Source organism: Impatiens glandulifera, chromosome 1 (genome assembly GCF_907164915.1).
Source record: "Impatiens glandulifera chromosome 1, dImpGla2.1, whole genome shotgun sequence".
Lineage (NCBI taxonomy): Eukaryota > Viridiplantae > Streptophyta > Magnoliopsida > Ericales > Balsaminaceae > Impatiens > Impatiens glandulifera.
The window spans coordinates 89,434,683-89,455,209 of NC_061862.1; the positions used below are offsets into that span (position 1 = coordinate 89,434,683).

At 31.5% G+C, this 20,527-nt stretch overlaps 2 protein-coding genes across 3 annotated transcripts; both read left to right on the forward strand.

Annotated features, from left to right (window-relative positions):
• The first annotated feature begins 4,228 nt into the window (after positions 1-4,228).
• LOC124919238 (rhomboid-like protein 15) lies at positions 4,229-12,446 on the forward strand. Of its 2 annotated transcripts, none has more exons than XM_047459435.1 (12): positions 4,229-4,447; positions 4,794-4,959; positions 7,990-8,293; positions 8,441-8,473; positions 8,553-8,644; positions 8,750-8,823; positions 9,927-10,021; positions 10,092-10,164; positions 11,129-11,295; positions 11,764-11,809; positions 11,894-11,950; positions 12,129-12,446. In XM_047459435.1, the coding sequence occupies exons 1-12, from the start codon at positions 4,424-4,426 to the stop codon at positions 12,210-12,212; spliced, it is 1,215 nt and encodes a 404-aa protein (XP_047315391.1). In that variant the 5' UTR covers positions 4,229-4,423; the 3' UTR covers positions 12,213-12,446. The 2 variants fall into 2 exon arrangements, with proteins under 2 accessions (XP_047315391.1, XP_047315392.1); XM_047459436.1 differs by having other exon boundaries at positions 4,230-4,447; positions 10,095-10,164.
• A 3,359-nt stretch (positions 12,447-15,805) lies between these two features.
• Positions 15,806-19,926, forward strand: LOC124922155 (probable protein S-acyltransferase 4). Its single transcript, XM_047462884.1, has 5 exons — positions 15,806-16,234; positions 16,324-16,512; positions 17,276-17,584; positions 18,278-18,499; positions 19,257-19,926. Exons 1-5 carry the CDS (start codon positions 16,121-16,123, stop codon positions 19,692-19,694), a joined length of 1,272 nt encoding a protein of 423 aa, XP_047318840.1. The 5' UTR covers positions 15,806-16,120; the 3' UTR covers positions 19,695-19,926.
• The last annotated feature ends 601 nt before the right edge of the window (positions 19,927-20,527 follow it).

Sequence of the window (20,527 nt, forward strand, 5' to 3'; positions counted from 1 at the left end):
GCATCCACACTCTCCTCCACATTGCCATCCTTCAACTCCATCTCATTCGTCTTCATCTCCTGCAAAAATAGAACAACATTGTGTCAGCGTTTACTTCCCGAAACAACATTTGACTTCGCTAAGTATAAATTACCTTAGTTTTATTATTCACATCCACTATCTCCTCAACCTTCGCATCCACACTCTCCTCCACCTTCCCATCCTTCAACTCCATCTCATTCGTCTTCATCTCCTGCAAAAATAGAACAACATTGTGTCAGCGTTTACTTCCTTAAACAACATTTAACTTCTCTAAGTATAAATTACCTCAGTTTTATCCTTCACATCCACTATCTCCTCAACCTTCGCATCCACACTCTCCTCCACCTTCCCATCCTTCAACTCCATCTCATTCGTCTTCATCTCCTGCAAAAATAGAACAACATTGTGGTCAGATATGAACAACAATTGACTAAGTACTTAGCGAAACGCGAGTTACTTAGCGAAACGTGAGGTACTCGCGTTTCGCTAAGTACTTAGAGAAACGCTAAGCTTTATTATTTTACCTCAGTCTTGTCCTTCTTGTCCACCTTGCTCTTCTTCTTCTACTTCTCCTCCTCCTCCATATTATCTATTTTGGCTATTAAAATGGCCATCCTTTGGTTGGATTTGGCTAATAACTGTTCGGACATACTATCAACCAACTTTTTCATAAAAACATGGTGATGTGCTTGAGTTTCTTTGTAAGTGGTTTTCATTTCTTTGAGGAGCTCTGTTTTCATCTCTTTGAGCTCCTCCTTCACCTCTTTGATGAGCTCCTCCTTCAGCTCTTCACATTTACATCCAACAGAAGATGTTAGAGGTAATGCAGGACTTGACGTCGCGGTGGGGGGACTACGAATGTTGGTATTGGGAGGACTCGATTCATAAGCAAGCTTCCTCTTTAGGTTTACTGCTTCTTTGAGAGTAGATTCAGCCTTTCTCTTCCTGGTGGCAGGTTTGAGAGTAGGTTCTTCATGTTCATCGTCATGTTCACTCTCCTCTTCATCAAAATCCTCTTTGACTATCTTCCATTCTATAAATCCCTCAAAAAATTGATCAGTTGACTCGTCTATTTGTTTAAAGTCCACACCACTATATAACCTCTTCTCCATGGAGGACTCTTCCATCTCAGTCAGATATGTGGTCTCAAGGGCAGACTTTATCTCGATCAAGGTGTTCTTCATGTTGGAATGATAGACTAACAACATTGGGCGTAGAGGATCATTAAGCTGATTCTTTCTGGAAAATTTAGGGACAAAGCCTTTGATGACCTCATATGTTCATACTTGAAATGCTAGTGCAAACTCGTAAATGTTATAAGCAAAAAGAGCATAAGGATCATCACTCTTTTTCTTCTCATAATATTGGTGACTGAGATATTTCATGTTCTTGTTCAAACCCTTGAAAGTGGCTCTAAAGGTGACCTTCCCCCATGGAAATCGGAGGAAAGTTTCCTTATCTTCCACCATGTGGAGGATTTTTTGAAATACCACCCTCCTTAGGTCAAATGAAAATAGGTACTGGCAAATCAGACATACCAGTCCCATCTTCCATGCATCTTCCTTATCTTTGCATTTCAAAAAAGCAGTCTCCACCTCTTGCATTCGTACACTCGTCTTCCCTTTAAAATATTGTACTAATAGATGTGGACAACCTCGGCATTCTTCTTCGTTCACCTCAGGAAACCTGTCGAAGTTTAGGCCTGTGACCAAGGTGTACTCATTCGTACCAAATACATGTTGTTGTCCATTGACATTGAAAGTTATCTCCTTGGAGTTTGAGTTTACCCTCCTAAGCAACATGTGATGTACAATAGTTACTGAGAAATATAACACTGGGGATGCGAATATATATTTGAATTGGGTATTATAAACCTTCTCCACAAGATCCATTTCCTCAAACTTCATAACAATCTTCTTCAGATAGAGGGCACTTTTCCAAGAAATCCGACCAGGAAACTCAATAACTGTGGTTTCTGTCATCTAAAAAAGGAACAACAACAAAAATGTAATAACAAATACATAAATCATCGCAAACCATAAGTACTTAACGAAACGCAAGGTACTTAGCGAAACGCGAGGTACTTAGAGAAACGCGAGGTACATAGCGAATCGCAAAGTACTTAGCGAAACGCAAAGTACTTAGCGAATTGGGAAGTACTTAGCGAATCGGGAAGTACTTAGCGAATCGGGAAGTACTTCGCAAAACCCTAATATGGGATATGCCCATTGAGAAACCATGAACATTAAATTTAACATAAGACGAGCAAAAACCATAAATCTAAACCAAAACCAGAAACAGAGAAGCAAAAACCCTAACTTAACATGCAAAACCAAAACCCATAAACAAAAAACCATAAAAAGACAAACAACAACCGAAAAACTAAACAAACCTGAGATTAATGACGGACGAGAAGACGGACAGAAAGGATCGGCCTTGGTAGGGAAGAGTTCAATGAAGAGAGGTTAGAGAGAGACGACTCGAGGGATAGAAGAAATGAAATGTTCACATGCAGAAATGATCTTTTTTTAAATATAAGGTATAGCGCGTGCAGAAACGCGTGCCTCTTCGACTTTCTATGCGCCTTTTCGACTTCCTTAGCGAAACGTGAAGTCTCTAGCGAAACGCGAAGTCCCTAGCAAAACGTGAAGTCCAAATTTTTTTATTTGATTCATATGTAATCTATCTCGTTTGACAAAGTATCAACAACAAAGTCATGATTTTGAAGAGAAGCTGTGTTAGTAAAATAAACCTTAATAGATTTTACATGGAAACATTTAGATTCTTCAGAAAAGCCCTTTGAAGAAGCATCTCCTCTTAATGATGGCTTCTTTAAGGGTCTTTTCTGAAAAATCTAAATGTTTCCATTAATGTAAAATCTAAATATGTCTATTAAGGTTTGTTTTACTAACACAACTTCTCTTCAAAACCATGAGTGATGTAGATACCTTGTCAAATGAAGTTCATGATTCACTATAAATAACAAAAAAATCTTGACCCTTAACGAAACGCGAAGTACTTAACGAAACGCGAAATACTTAGCGAAACGCGAGGTAGTTAGCGAAACGCGATGTATCTTTCCTGAAACGGAACTCATATGATCTGCAAGTATCATCATCGACATATGAACAATAAGATGAACAAAAATATGAACCAATATGAACTAATAAGAACATATTAAATTGATTTAGGGTTTGATTAAGAACAACATAAATCGTTTGAAATGAAGATAATAGACAATAAGAACATAAATTGATTTAGAATTTTCAAATGAAGATACTGGAAACATGAACATAAATCGATTTAGGGTTAAGGTTAGAGTTTGAAATAAAGATATGGAAATAAAAACATAATTATGTATTATAAACATCGATTCAAGGTTAGGGTTTTCTTATCTTTATTTTCTGCCGCCGCCGATATCGCCCTAGCCGTAGCTGTAGCCGTCGTCGCCGTAGTTTTCGCCGCCGTCGAACAAGAACAGAAAGAGAAGAGAGAGAAAGAAAATGAAAAAAATTAAATATTTACATAAAACCCTAATTCACTTCGCATTACGCGAAAAGAGTAATTTCATCTAAAAAAATAAAATGGTCACCGAATCGGGGAATTTGAGCATGTGACCCTAAAAATAGGGTGAATTGAGGGAAGTGAGGGTGAATAATTTAAATAGCGCGCTGGTGACCCTCTTTTTTTTAATGACAATTATACCCTTGCGTCACGCAACCGAATTTTTTTTATTTTTTTTTTCAAAATTTTTTTTTTTCGTCTCGCGGTTGCGTGATGCACCTGGGGTTACGTGACGCGGTTGCGTGACGCGATTGCGTCACGCAACGGGGTTGCGTGACGCAACTGGGCATTTTCGTCCAAAAAATTTCATAATTTAATTTTTTTAAAAAATAAAAAATTACGTCACGCAACCTGAGGATGCGTGACGCAATAGAGTCATTTTCGTCAGAAAAAAAAATAGGTCACCAGCGCTATTTAATTTATTCACCCTCACCAAAAGCAATTCACCCCTATTTTTAAGGTCATTTGTTCAAATTTCCCCACCGAATCAATTTTAATTATCAGGCGGCGACACATAGGCATTTAGAGCCATTTATAGGTCATTTCCTCAAATTTCCCACTTGATTATCTATTATAAATTAAGAGATTATTTGATCTATAACCTATAAAAATAAAATAAAAAAGGTGGGAGAAGAACGATAAAGCTCGAGGAATCTTGAAGTTCTAGCTTAGTCCAGGAGCAACCAATTTGACGCAAGGTGGCTCTGGTCATTTGGTTCAAAAGGGGCAAGCTTTAGCAAAATCCGAATCGTTACTTCTCTACAACACTCTTTTGTCTAATCTGGGAGAAGTAGTAGTTCATCAAAGCTAATCGTTCTTTGAAGATTACCAACAAACAATGAGATCAAACATCGTTTCCGAGGTGAACTTTCAGAAGAAGATCGCAATTCTTTGTTTTATTCTTTTCATTTTACGCTAACTTATCTCAATAATGAACTGTAAAATCACCAGATTGAGATTTATTTGCCAATTTTTTAACCTTCTAGCGAACGACATTTGCTGTTTAATTTTACTACTGTTCTCAAGTTCCTTTTCTTCTTTCATTGTGATGATGGAGATCCCAGCATAACGAAATGCAAAACCCTAATTGTTTATTTATTTGTTCTATGGTTTGAAACATAAAATTCTTGTTTAATCTTTCTGCTTTATGTGGCCTGTTCATAGCATTTACTAGGGTTTGATTCTCCATTTTGATCATGTGTGAACAGGCAGGACTTCCAACTAGACTGGGGCAGTGGTGGGAAGGCATTCCATTTCTTTCTTCATCAGTTGTTGTTGTTTGTGGTGCCATCTATTTGGCTTGTCTATTGGTTGGATATGACTCATTTGCTGAAGTGTGTTTTTCACCTTTTGATGTCACCTCACATTTTCAAGGTATTTCTCAAAATGATTGCTTAAAGTACCTTGAATTTATGTCGTTATGTTCGTTTGAGTTATAAATGTAAGTTATATCTCCACCTCTATCACAATTAGCATGGAATATGCTTTCTCTTGTTCATTTGGTTAGTAGTGCTCACTTGGAATGTGATAGGAACGGAGATTAGGTTTCCGAAAGGCCAATCACATGACGACACGTTGCCGGAAAATTAATTGTATTAGGGTTATTGTATTTAATTACTGTTATTTATTTTAATTAGTTATAGGATAGTATTTTATCTTTCAATTTATGATGGTAGTAGTAGTTACCTTTTCAGTTTATCAGGATAGTATTTATCTTTCAAAATTAGTAGCAACGTAGTTACCTTTCCAGTTTAGGGTTAGACTTGTATAAAAACATATCAAGTTTCAACTTAATATTATTGAATGAAATTACGAAAGGTTCTAGACTTCTCGTCGCGATTTCTTTTGGCTTCTCACCCCTTTGCTTGGGTTGCTTAAACCGGGGAGTCTAAACTCTATCAGAATGTTGTATCATCACTTTACTTATGAATCCTGGAAATGTTCCAATTTTTTTGAGGGGGAATTTAGGGAGATAAATGACTGCAATGTTGTGAGGAACTACATCATTTAATCCATATTGATGCTGGATATGATTGATAGCTAAAGATTCTTAAGATGTATTACTTATGGTGAGTTTTGGAATTTCATGTGCTCTTTTATTTGTCTTTTCTCCGTAAAGGCTGAGAAAAGAATTTCAAAATTATATAAATCACACCTTGTCCTGGGTTTCGGTTGAGCTTTCAAACTTAGTGAGATTTGATATATGGGTCCCTAGATATCCATGGTTTTCGATATCCTAATGTCAACTTCAATGTTATATTCTTAAAATCCAGACATCCAAATTGGCAATTTTTCTAGAGATCACAGAAGCTTTCAGATTTCTGAATGGTTATAGTTTATGTTTGACAGAGTTCAACTTTTGTTCATTTATCTATAGTCATTACAGGGGAGTATTCCGGATGCTTTAGAGCATCTTTTTTTAGAAGGAAAATGTGAAACAACCTATTATGCTGTTAGATGATATTTACTGCAGAATTTGTAACCGTTAGATCTTTGGAAGACGGTTTTCCTAGTTGGATTATACCCTTTTGCTCTTTATGGTTCTTGATTCTATTATTTTCTTCACTTTGCTGATTATATCTCAATGGTTCAGTTATGATTTCGTCTTAGCTAGTTGGTTGACAAAGCAGAGAGAATTATGAGCCCATTCCAGGGAAGTCTGAGGCTTCAGTGAAATCATTTGTGCTAGGTTTTCTAACATTGTCTGATTAGAATATCATGATATAGCTACAATAAAATTTTCTCCTAAAATGTGTCAGGTCTTGTGTTATGCATTTAGGGCCTAGGACTTTATATATCCCGATGAATTATCCAGTTGAAGTGGATTGAACGGACATCTATAGTACAACTATTACAATAACGTACAAATAACTACCTAAACTGTGGTTTGTACAACAGTACTAGCGACTTATATAAATAAATTCCAGTTATGATGTACTATTCATTGAACTATAGAATTACAAAGTCTTGGTACCTTGATTCAAATGAGGGTCATGGCGGTGAGATGCTGTTCTAGCCTCCTCATGGAAAACAAAACTTTGGTCTCAATAAAAAAAACTACAAAGCTTCGTACAAAGTTTCTGAATTCTCATCTCTGGACTTCTAAACCCTGGCCCTGCTCCACAAGTCCTAACATCTTTCTGAAAGCTTCAAGTGTTCCACTAAATGGTCTAAACATGCGAACATTTTTAGCCCAAGTAAGATCCAGGTTTATCTGGTGAGACTACCCAGGCCAGACAAAATTCACTTGTATTTATTGATTGTGTGACACATAATGGTTGTGTCCCTAGCTTCATGTGATGTTCAAATCTTTTAACTTGCTGCTAAATACCACTGGAAATGTAGTCTAGTAGAGTTGTTACCACTTTTACTTCATGTTTTAGGGTTCAACACATCCAGTTTGGACAATGGAAGAGAAAACTCAAAGGTCTCTGGTAAATAGAAGATAAAGAGAAGTGATGAACAAAAATAAGTAAATGATTTACAATTACCCTAAATGGCGGTTATCAAACAGGTCATGTAGGTTTATTTGATTTATTAGTGTTGAATAGCATCCTAGCTTTTAAAACTTATGCAACATTGTTAATAATTTTCTCAATTATTTTCCTTAATAGATAGATTTGTTTCACATTAGGTTAATAATCATTTTTTTTTCATGTTGTTCCATGCCTAATTCATGACCAAAAAGGATAAAATAAATCTTGAAAGTATGCTGAGTAATTTCTGACACTTTTTGGATCAATCCATTTATGACCTCACTAGTATCGTCTTTATTTCATGATATATGAACCAAGCCTGTCCGGTAAGAACGGAAGATTATGTATTTAATATATTAAGTGAAAAACATGAGATATCATGAAATATAAATTTTCGATCTAGTTTGAAGTATGATTCAACAAATTAATTTTCAGTATTAAGTTGGGATTTTCTTAAAATTTAGTACTTATTTTTGGATTTTCTTACCGAATTAAGTGATTAAATTAGTTATATTTCCAAAGCAACTTAATAGAGAAATGACTCGATTCAGTTAGATTGACTGCTAATACATTTATCACCACAGCCTTAATTAGTGTTGATTAAATATCTCATGATGAGATATGATTAGAATATTATTAGAAGTTCTGCATCGAATAACCAGATGATCTAATATTATGTAATAATATTATTAGAACTTCTATTTAGTTTTCTTTTCTTGAAATGATAAAGTATTGAACACTTCAACTCTTAACTCAAGCCATGTTGAATTGTTAACTTTGATTTAGTTTTCTTAGAGGCCTCATTGTTTAGTGAGACATGAAGCATTTAAATTTCACCTCACCTCACACAAATAATGATTGATGTTAATGTTAAAAGTATTTATGTGACTGTCTATATCCTGACTCTTATTTTATTATTATGTTTCAGTTTACAGGATCTATACCGCGATCCTGTTTCATGGTTCTCTGATTCATGTTTTATTCAATATGATGGCTTTGGTTCCACTGGGTTCTGAGCTGGAGAGAATTATGGGATCTGTTCGTTTCTTATACTTGATAATTCTCTTGGCTACAACCAATGCCATTTTTCATCTTTTTATTGCATTAGTGGTGGCTCACAACCCTTTGTACTCTAATGAATATCTCTTGAACGAATGTGCTATTGGCTTCTCTGGAGTCTTATTCTCTATGATAGTTATAGAGACAAGTTTGAGTGGGGCACAGCATAGAAGGTTTGATTTTGTGCCAGTTCACATTTTTTCCTTCTATATTCTTGATTGGGAATCTTTAATCTTTTATTATCAGATTTCCTTTGATTCCCTTTCCTTTTGCAATTAATATTTTTTGAGTTACTAATTTATGTCATTTTTTTCATGCAGTGTGTTTGGATTGTTTAATATTCCAGCTAAATGGTATAAAAAAAACTTCTCTTCTTGATGTGTAATATCGAAGGCTTTAGTAATTGATCATGAAGTATGATGTATGTGTCAGGTATCCATGGATATTACTGGCTATATTTCAGCTTCTCATGACAAACGTATCTTTTCTAGGTCATCTCTGCGGAATTTTATCTGGTTTTGCATGTATGCTTCTGTACTACTCTAGTTTCTAATTTTTGTTGTGATGCGTAGTTATCGTCATTTCACTCAAGGGGTTTGATATTACAGCACCTTTCTTTTCCTTTTCAGATACCTATGGATTATTCAACTTCATAATTCCTGGACCTTCATTCTATTCTAATATTGAATCCTTCTCTTGGATAGTAAGTAACTTTATTTTCAAATGTACTCGTGTATTATTTTTACTGCTTGGACCAAGTAATTAACAAATATATACTTTAATTATTTGAATTTGAGCATACAGAGTTGAATTTTATGCTAATAGCAAGATGGGCAAACTAGCCAAACCTTGTGAAACCTATTACAGCTCCTGCCTTTTTTTTTTTGTTCTCTAACTTAACATAATATCCAATATAGGGTAAAGATGGAAATTGCATAGACTCTTTTATCTGAAATATTATCCAATTCAGGGTACTCGTTGGACAACGAAAGTAAAATCATAAAAGAACCATGACAATAAATTGCTAGTTTTGACTACTACTAAAACTAGCAATTTATTTTTCCTTTCAAAAAATAAATTGCTAGTTTTGAATTTTTCCCTAATTATAAAATTGTCAAGAGCAAACTTGCTATTAGCAAGGCTTATGGATCTACATATGCTCTTCAATGAAGTGTTTGGGGACATAATTGATTTTTTTCCTAGTTGCTAGTTAAAAACCAAAGTTTCCTTGAGACGAAGTCCGGCAAACTGGAAACTCTCAAGATAATATGTGGTTGTGAATACTTTAACTGCATCAAGGCCTTGTTTGATGAAGTCCAAATTATCACATCATCAATCACTTCATCAACTAAAAATAAAACACCCTTATAAAAAAGACTGTCTTTGTCAAAGAAAATCAAATATAATATATAGATAATACCCTTAAAAAAAGACCTTCTTATAATACCTTTTATTTTTATAGCATTTTAAAATATTAAACACAAAGGGTATTTTAGATAATCCACTTCTTTAATCAAACAGTTTTTTTTTTTTTAAATCCAATTATTTAAAAGAAAAAACTACATCAAACAAGCTCTACCATCTTCTGGTTCTCCTCATCCTGTCTTCCTCTCTCTTTAACTCGTTAACCTCTCACCGCGACTTATGCAACTCTACTGCTCCATCATTGTCACAAATTTCAATGATTCTCTTTTAACATTTATCAAAGCCCTGAATTCTCAATTGGGTTGCTATCATTAGGTTGTTCTGATTCTGACTTCTAAAACTTGTTCATTCATATCCTGACTTTTCTGAATACTTTTTCAGTCATCTTGTGTGAGGAGGCCAAAGTTCATAGTCAGCACTGGTGCAAGTCCTTCAGGCTACCTACCAACTTACTCTAATCCAAATGATACTCAAAGGTTGGTTGGTTCTGCTCCTTCAGAAAAATTAGCTTGATCTTGTAAGATTAATGTTTACCAAATATATTAGCAGTGATATTCTGTCTGGAAACATTTGGAGGAACATCACCTCATTGATTCCTCAAAGGGAGACAACTGTTCAGGTACTTAAGAGATCTTATCTTCTTTACAGAATTTCATATCCATGTTAATTATAAATATTTTTTTTTTATATTCAAAGCCAGTTAGTTATAAATATTCTGTAAGAGCAGTCTACATTTCTAATTTGAGAAGTTGCATAACTACTGCATGGTATCTTTGTTTGGTATTTACCTGCTATTACTTGTACATTTTCTTTTATTAGTTTTTATTATCAAATCAAAAACTTTCTATATATTTTTTTTTTTGCTAAACTCTATATATCTATTTAATTGCCTTTTGTACTTTCTTTTCCAATTTGAAAAGGAGACCCTTTTGGGTTTATAAGTCTGACCATTTACTTCCCTTAATGTCCAGACTAAAACATAAGTCTAACAAAATGATATTAGTATGGTATTCTAGCAATGCGAGAGATTTTCTTTCAGGTTTTAGGTATACCTATTTACGCAACATAACAATGTAATGGTAATAGTAGGATATATTAGTAGCAGTAGTATGATAAGGGTAGTATAGTAATTAGTAGTAGTTTGAGGATAGTACCGTATAGTAGTAGACTAATAGTAGTACTTAATAGTGCAAGATAATATGTTCACATTATCTTGTGATTGTCCTGGATATGGTTATGATGTGTTTGATCTTCTTGAGAAGCGAGTGAGAATTTTACTTCTTCAAGTTTAAATGCATTATCCCATTAAGAACTAATAATATAAATAAGGCAAATAGTATGTATATGTTGGTCACTTATTCTTAAGAATATGGACATTAGAGTATACAACATTTTATTTTTTGTATAAAATATAAAATATTTGTTATTATAACTACATTCCTTAACTAGGCAGTTATAAACTGACAATCATGCCTTGGTTTTCAGTTTATTTTGAATTCCAAAAGTACCCATTGGCTTACAAAATGTCAAAATTAATCCCTCAGCTTTTTATAATTTTTACTGTTTGAACTGTCAAATTGCAGTCAGAAGAAAATGATGGAAGATTCCCAGGGAGGGGAAGGACACTTGGTGCTCCTCAAAATCAAGCTGTTAATCCTGTAAGTTCTGACTCTAGCTTACAGGCCAGACTATTGGATTCAAGCAATTCAGATCATCCTTCTCATACAGTGGAAACCGAAGTGAATGGAAGGTATTAGAAAGGGTTTGTAACCAAACAACTTGAAATTGAGATTACTTCAAGTTGTTGGTTGTCTACTCTTACATTCTTTTCTAGGCTTTTGAAAACAACTATTTGATCTCTTAAGTCATCATCAAGGATTGTGCCAAAAATAAAATCTTCTTATTATAATAAGCTTCACTTATTAAAACCTTCTATTTCCATGAAAAATTATGCAACAGTTATAGTACTGGCTATGCTTTTTGCATCAGTGTTTAGGCCACTAAAACCAACTATTAGAAAATGCTTGGAAAAAGTTGGAAAGTAGAATGAAAAATGAATATATTTTTGGCTAATTGAGTTGAGTATATCACATTTGGAACCAAGAAAAAACTGGCAAAGATGATCCAATTACTTTGTTTTTCAAGCTTCATTTTTTTTTGCAACAATCTGGATCCACATATAGATGGGAAATCTCACAGAATTGGTGTTTTTTCTCAGGCAGTTCGCTGATAACATAAACGCAACTACTAGAACCCCTCAACAGGTTTTCAATTTTTGACTTTATAAGCTGTGAACCTTCTAAATATATGTTTTATGCAATTCTCTTTAATGTTTCTCATGAATACAGGCCCCAGTTTTGTCCAATAATGACGTCCAAAAACTAGTGGCGATGGGTTTTGATAAGGTAACATCCTATTTTCTATCTAAATTCATTTCACGATTTTAACTTTGTATTCTTTGAGCGTGTTTGATGTAGATTTTTTTCTGAAATAATCTTAATATCTTTTGGGAAAAAACACGTAAAACAAGCCCTTGGATTACTGATCAAACAAGGCCTTAATCTTGTCATTTTAATTTTGCAGACACAAGTGGAAGTTGCAGTAGCTGCTGCTGATGGTGATCTGAATGTAGCTATTGAAATTCTGATGACCCAACAACCTCAATAAGTCAGTATAAACAATGTCCATAATAGAAAATTATAGACAATGACCATTTTCCAGTTCTTACAATTCAGTGGGGATTTTTTTTATTACTTTTTTGTTTTTATATTATATCTGATGCTTGAGAATGTACACCATTAATTGATGACAATTAGCTAGTGTGATGTGTACTTTCTCATGTAAGTGAATGTTCTGTCCCAATCAAAAGAATTAATGAACCCTAATTGTGTTATGGCTACTTATTCTCAATATCATCAAATATCATGATTGGGGTTTGTTTTCATATATTTTAGGTTCATTTTTTATTGATCACCAAGACTAAGATTATGGAAAAATTGAGTTAGTTCATGATAAGATGTTGATCTATTTGACTTGTCCTTGGTTTAGTTTTCCCACTTACAAGTATTAATATGTATTGAAGTTTTAAGCATTTCATTTATATCAAAAGTGTAATATTTTTTTGAGTAGAATTAGAATAAATATTTTTTTGTTGTCAATCCTTTCAAGCAAAAGTGTTCGAATGTTTGGATGTTCGTTTGAAGCTGAGTTTGAACAGAAAAAACGTTATTTGATTGGTTAAGATTTCTGTAAAATTAAAATCCAATTTTGTTTTAACCCTTCTAGCATTACACAATTATAGAACTAGCTAGCTGCGTATCAGAAGAATGGAACTTGAAATTATGCCATATCACAATTAATGTTGGTTTTTTATTTTATTTTACAGATTTTTGAAAAACAAATCTTGTTTTTGTAAAAATATAAGTTATTTGAGATTTTTATAAGATTGTCAAAATGTCTTTTTTATATTTAAAATTTAAATTTAATGAAATGCAATGTAAAAATAACTAGTTAATTAATAAAATTATTTGATAATATGTGATAAGAGATGTTTTAAAAGAGTATAAATAATTGAAAAAATCAAGGTTTTTAAAAATATTTTCAAAAACAATCTTATAACATTTTATTTATTTCTCAATTATTAAATCACTGGCCCTGGAAACGTCCAGTTGCGCTGGAGCTAAGTTTAGACATTTTTTTTAATTTACTTAAAAACTATTTTTTTTAATAACTTATTAGAGTATTAATTAAAAATGTTCTTGAATATGTTTTAATTAGGTATATAAATTTATGTTCGTGTCAAACTCAATTGTACTTAAAGTTTCCCAAAATATCACAAATTTTAATTTTTTTTTTTTTATAATTTTAATTATTAATTTTAAAAACACTTTAATAAAAGAAGTTTAAATTATTTTACTAAAATTTTAAAAAATCAGCTCTTAGAACTTTTTGGATGTTTGGTCATCTAGGTTTTTTACTAAATTTTTAAAAAGAATTGTGTATGATAAATTAAAACTCAACAATCTTTTTCTTACATGACTTTATCTTTCTATTTTTTTTTAAATAAAATAAAATATTATAAATTTTATTTATTGTGTTTAAGATGTTTTCTTTTATTTATTATTTATTAATGAGTAATATTTTCTAAAAAAAATAATACCAACATTTGAGTTTTTTTTTTGTTTTTTTGATATACCAAATATTTGAGTTAATACATTGTGAGAGCACGTTAGCCACATAAACGTGACAAGACATCCACTTTCATTCTTAATTAAGGAACACTTGTTATCTTTTTGTTTTTATTAATAATTATAATATTATTATTATTATTATTATTATTAATTTAATCATAAAAAAGAATCTTAGGAGAATGTTGGTTTTGATGCGCACGATGTTTTTATCTTATAAAATAAAACATTCAAAACCTTGGAGAAATCGGACAATATGCTTTTTCTTAATTTTCTATTATTATTATTTTAATTTATCGATTTTATTTTTAGTTTTTTATTAAAAAACGAAAAACAACTGTATAACTTCAAATTAATGAAATCTTTCTTTTATTTGTTTTTTTTATATATATGACTACAATTAAAAGTATAAAGCAAAATAAAAAATAATCATAAATTGAAAATGAAGTATAGATTGAGTAAGCTTGTTTGATATTCAATTATCGAAAAATTGAAATTATTTAGAAAGAAAAATTAATACTTGTAGATTACTTCGTTTTATTAAATCATATTATTTATATTCATTTATTTTAAATTTATAATAAATATAATTGAAAAAATAAATAATATTTAATATTTTAATTAATAATTCAAATAATTAAATTAAAATCAATATGTTTGATGAGCCAGTGATATATTATTTAGAAATAATCTTAATATAATCCACACATTTACAAGCTTTTGATGTAAAAAAGTTAGACTTTAATGTTTATTTGTCAACTTATAAAAAAATTATTAATCTATTTTAGGAATAAAAATATATTCTCTAGTGAGATGTCTATTTGAGATATTCCAATTTATTTTTTAGAAAAAAAAATATAATTAATAGTTAAGTAGTTGAGAAAAAATGCACAAAAAGATTAGTACATTTTTATTTAATCTTTATCAATGAAATCTTTAATAAACAAATAAAACAAATATGAACTTCTATAAAAATTTAATATATATATATATATATATATATATATATATATATATATATATATATATATATATATATATATATATAAATGATTTACTTATTTTTGTGAAACTATTTTAACCAAATTAAATCAATAACTCACACAATCTTGTCAATATCACACATTTCAATTCAAAACCCATGATTTCATAAAATGGTATTATTGACTTTTACATACTAAATGATATGATGTAATCTCAAATCTTACCAAACAATCTAGTTTAAAGGGTATTATAATAATCTTAATTAACTAAAACACATGCTTTACATTTACCTTTAAAATCTAAACTTAGGGCATGTTTTAAACAAATATATATATAATAGTGATTTGAGATGTACCAACTAATTTCAAAAGACAGACATATTATTACTATTTAAAAAACAAATATCATTATTTTATTTACTAATTTATCAAGTTATAAGGATGACATGGTCTTGGCCTAAGATTTTAATAATCTAATTTATTCATCCAAATAATATTCATTATATTTTTTAAAGATAATTCTAATTGAAGTCAAATATCCTCTTGTTTGACATTATAATATTGTTTGTTTTGAGTTGATATAATTGATTTTTTTTTTTAAATAATTCAAATTTTAAAACAAACAAATTATTAAATTAAGATGTCTTAAATACAAGTTATAAGAAATAATGAAATATATATTCTATTATATGATATCTCAAATAAAAAGATTTTTTTCTGTATTTTATATTTTAATAAATTGTTTAACTCAATAAATAAGAGTGATTTAAAAAAACAAAAACAAATTTGACAAAGTTTTTAAATTTGATATGTTACATTCTTTTAACATTTATAGTAATTTGATAAATATTATAATAATTTTGATAAATATTAACGTATTATAGATAAATAGTGTGAATTAAAATTGAATGAGAATCCAAATAAATTAATGAGTTTTGGTTAAATAAATAAATAAATAAATTTCCAAATATAATAAGAAATTTATTGAGTATTAATTTGATAATAAATTATTTGAAAAATAATAAAAATAAATTAAATATTGCCCGGGAAGCTTGAAACATCCGCCAAAGGCAGCTTTCTTCTTCTTCTTTCTTCTTTCTTCCATGGATTATTATTGTTGACAGAGGAGAGAGGAGAGAGAAAGAGAGAAGACAGCTGCATGCAAATATACCTTCTTTAAGACTTTCTCTCTATCTTTCATTCATTCATTCATTCTTAATAGCTTTCTATAATCGAGAAAGATATTATTAGGGCAAACAGCCACAGAAATTCACCTCTTCTTCTCGAGTAGCTAGCTGTCACTTCTGCATTCAATTGATCGACTTTCTTTTCATTCTTCTTTCAATTTGATTCTGGATCCAACGATTTTAGATGGGTCGTTCTTAATTAGTCATTCAAGGTAAGTATGATTGAGGGCGACAAGTCTTTTGTTCGCTCATCTTCTTCTACAAACAACAACGTAATGTCAGAAATTGAGATAAAACCTAAAAGGGTTTATCAGCTGTGGAAAGGAACCAACGTAAGTCATACCAATTTACAAAGATTTCCATTAGAAACCCTATGGGTTTTCTTCTAACTTTATACAATTCCTTTGATTTATTTTTTCAGAAATTCTTCTTAGGAGGAAGATTGATCTTTGGTCCGGATGGAGCATCTCTTTTCTTGTCTATCTTGCTAATTGCAGGTCCTGCAATAGCTTTTCTTGTCAAAGTATATTTTAGTATCAGCAGGACTGGTGCTCAACATATCACTCTTTGGTATTCTGTCTTGGCTGTTGGATCTATTCTTACTATTCTGGTTAGTTCTTCTTCATTAATATTAATCAATCACTTTCCATGTTTGAATTGATTTCTTTGCAAAATGGTAGCATATTTGGTATGATCCTTACAGATAAGAAATGGATTCTTTCTTTAGTTTAATTGTTTCTCAATCTGAGTCCTACAAAGTGGAGATACACCCTGTTTAATTTCTAATATGAACCGATCTGGATCCACATATTGATGAGAAATCACTATTTTCATATGAAAGCCAGTACTATTTCCCTTGTTTTGGTTATGAGTGTGTTTGATCAAACTGAAAATCAAGTTTTGAATGTTGAATAATGGATTTTAAATGTCGAATTAATTAAGTATTTGGAAAATAAATGTTGAATATATCTAAATTTGAAGTAATTGGTATGTAAATTGATTTGATAAAAAGTGGAGCTTGTATTGAGGAAGTATTTAAAGGCGGTATTATAATGACGTTAGTTGATTAATTTCTAGGGTTCAAGTTTTCTTTTAGATGTTTTTACTGTTTTTTCGATTAAGTCATTCAGAGTTTACCAAATTAAGTCAGATTGGAAATATATATTTTTATTTTATTTTAGTTGAATATAAATAATTAAGTGATTTTAAGTAAAATTTATTAAATGAACTTAATTCAAATAAGCACTCTTAATAAATTCAGATTGGTTTGAAGCATGATCCTTGCAATACTCTTAATCACTTTTTTTTTTTTTCAGTCAAATCAAGAAGTTGATTCTTTGTGTTTCTACATTAACATTGTTAAAATGATGCAGGCTATTACATTTCTGTTATTAACTGCCAGTAGAGATCCTGGAATTTTGCCAAGAAATTCGAAGCCACCCGAGTTGGATGATCCTTGTGAGATTCCAACACCATCCATGGAATGGGTTAATGGAAGAACCCCTCATTTGAAATTACCTCGAACTAAAGATGTGATTGTAAATGGGCACATGATAAAAGTAAAGTTCTGCGATACTTGCTTGCTTTATCGTCTTCCCCGTGCTTCTCATTGCTCCATCTGCAACAACTGCGTTCAGAGATTTGATCATCATTGCCCGTGGGTTGGTCAATGCATTGGAATAGTAAGTAATTTTGCTGGTTCATGTTCTCCATTTGATCTAATTACATGGAGCATTCTACAAAAGTATGTTACATTACTACATTATTAAGTTGATCCAAAAATATTAAAGGAAATCCTTTTAGTGTAATGTAAAAAGCATGGTAAGTAACGCACACTTAGGCTAAGTGGCTTACCACATAAGGTCTCATATTGGATACTCATTAAAAGCACCTGATATTTGGTCAAAGATTATTCCATTCATGAGATTTTAACATAACAAAGTTGGAGCTTGTTTGATGTAGGTTTTTTCTCAAATAAACCGATATGATATCATTATTATTTGGGGTTATTTGATTAACTGACTAAAATATCCTTTTTAAAATAAAGTAAGGTTGTTTCAGTATTTTAGTAGATGATTTGATTGATGATGGGATAAGGGATTTCTTCATCAATCAAATAGGTTTGCATCAATATAGCCTAATCTGCTAAACTTACAATTGTGTTATATATAGAAACACCTCTAAGGCTCTAACTAACCAACTACATTGTAATAACTGCTATATTCATCTTCTAGAGCCTTCTATAGGAAGTTGTCTCTAAGGCTGGACATGCCTTTGCCAATGGGTCATGACAAAAACATTGTCCTTTTCATGGAATTGTATATGAAAAAAGAAAACATCTCATTATTTTATTTTTTTTCATTTTTGGTTTGCAGCGTAATTATCGATTCTTCTACATGTTCATATTGACGTCAACCATCTTATGCATCTTTGTATTTACTTTTTCCTGGATGAACATCATCTGGAAAGAAGGGAAAGTCTTGAAGGCCATGCGACACGATATCTTCTCTGTTTTCCTCATCGTGTACTGCTTCATTGCTGTTTGGTTTGTGGGTGGCCTCACAATTTTCCATTTCTATCTCATCTGCACAAATCAGGTAAACCCCCCTCCCTGTTTTCCTTAGCAATGTTTTAATAGCATGTTTGATATCTATGTATGAAACTTCTTGGCATGTTCTTATGATTCCACGCTCTGTCGGGGATACTAATCTCTCGGGCTCATTCATTTCTAGTTTAGAGGGGTTTGTTTTATTCTTTTTTGATCTCGTTAAGTTGAAGGGTATTTTGCTCATTTACATCTCGCCAAACTTCAATCTTAATTCATTTGGGAGAAAAAATGATGGTAAGTCCCTTGAACTTTGGCAAAAGGGATATTTTTTATTTTATTTTTGCATTTTCTTTCATTTAATTGGTATTGATAATCGTTTCTAAAACACTTGGAAATGAAACTATTACTTCTAATTACATCCACACTTATTGCATAATGACTCATTTTAGAACGAGTTTGTTACTTTTCTTTTTCTTTTGTGACTCGGGTGGTTAGAATGATCCTAACTATTACCCCCTTTAAATTAGAGCATTCTTAGTGGAAATCGAATCTGAAACCGAGTTTTTTACTTTACTCCAACCGAGTTGCGTTGTAACTTGTAACTATTAGGGTAGCTCAAGTGACAAGTGTCGTGTCTAAAAGACCCAAGGTTATGAGTTCGATTCCTTATAGGAGGAACGTCTTAAGTTAAAATTGGGGTAATGTGAAGGGTGGTGCTACCTTTCTGAATTAAAAATATTATATATATACTTGTGTTGTAACTTGTATGTTATGCAAAGTTGTGAAATATATTTACGTTTTGGCAGACAACATACGAAAACTTCCGAAATCGTTATGACAAGAAAGAGAATCCATACAACAAAGGCACAATGAGCAATCTAAGGGAGGTGTTCTTATCCAAGATTCCTCCTTCACTGATTGATTTTCGGTCAATAGCCCATGAAGAAGCAATTTGTATGGATCACATTACTCCTATAATAAGGGATAACCTTGAGGACTACTCCAAAGAAAAATTAGATAACGAATTGCGGTCCAAACTGACAGAAGACGACGACGCCCTTTCATCACTCCCCTCGATTTTGAAGAATTTGGATTATGGTGATATCGAAGAGAATGTTAAAATCAGGGAAGACAATGAGATCGAGTTTATCTTTCCCATTGAAGAAGAGTCTTTGATTGGAGTGGAGAATCACGTCATCCAAATTGGTGTTATAGAAAACGGGGCTAGCAGGAAGGAAGATTAATAACAACCCGAAAAATTGATACATTTAGAAGTAACTATGGCTTCTTGTGGTTCTTTATAGTGTTGTAAATCACCTTTGAGTGCTCTCATTAATTTGAAATAGAGCAAAAAGACTGCCTATTGGAGAAACTGTATGATTCATTTCTTTTGTTCCTAGTTTTTGAACAATATTTATAGGTGTATTTGGTCTTTTTGGCTCTTAAGACTTTGTGAAAATGAAAGTTACATTTCTGCTACCTAAATAAACAGTTTTTTTGTATGTAAAATTAAAGTATTTTTTTTTTATAAATGATTTGAACGATGAAGTGATTATGATGGGATAAAGAATTATTTTGAAAAGAAATTCAAAAAACTCAAAGATCAATTGACTGTGTTTCTGATGATTCCTTCCACGAGATATTTGAATATTTGATTTTGCGAAAATATTCTTTGATCGTCCTTGTAGTTGTTCATTGACGTTGTTCTTGATGGCGATGTGATTTCAGTAAGGATTTGTATTAGACAATTCACTAGTTAGGATATCTTGGCCATAACTATGTGGTACAACATATAAATTCATGAGATAACAAGATTTGAGTTTAATGAACAGTTTTATTACACATATTTTAGCTTAATGAACTGTTTTATTCAGGGTTGTCAATTCGGATTGGAGTATATGCATTACAAAAAATTCCCAACCCGAACACGATCCGAATTCGAACCAATTCGATCAACCTGAAATGATTTTTTACTATTATAATTGTTCTTTTAAATATGATAATTATGTTCATTTAAAGTCTAATCGTCTAAAATAGAAACAGGTGCTTAGAAATTTTAACAAAATAAATATTACAT

What these genes read in the sequence shown, in the direction of transcription:
- LOC124922155 (XM_047462884.1), top strand. Translation starts at nt 16,121, where the DNA reads ATGATTGAGGGCGACAAGTCTTTTGTTCGCTCATCTTCTTCTACAAAC. An exon ending in GATCTATTCTTACTATTCTG is followed by an intron (nt 16,513 to 17,275) that starts GTTAGTTCTTCT and finishes AAAATGATGCAG; the next exon opens with GCTATTACATTTCTGTTATT. An exon ending in TTGGTCAATGCATTGGAATA is followed by an intron (nt 17,585 to 18,277) that starts GTAAGTAATTTT and finishes TTTGGTTTGCAG; the next exon opens with CGTAATTATCGATTCTTCTA.
- LOC124919238 (XM_047459435.1), top strand. Translation starts at nt 4,424, where the DNA reads ATGAGATCAAACATCGTTTCCGAG. An exon ending in AATCCAAATGATACTCAAAG is followed by an intron (nt 10,022 to 10,091) that starts GTTGGTTGGTTC and finishes CAAATATATTAG; the next exon opens with CAGTGATATTCTGTCTGGAA. An exon ending in TGGCGATGGGTTTTGATAAG is followed by an intron (nt 11,951 to 12,128) that starts GTAACATCCTAT and finishes TTAATTTTGCAG; the next exon opens with ACACAAGTGGAAGTTGCAGT.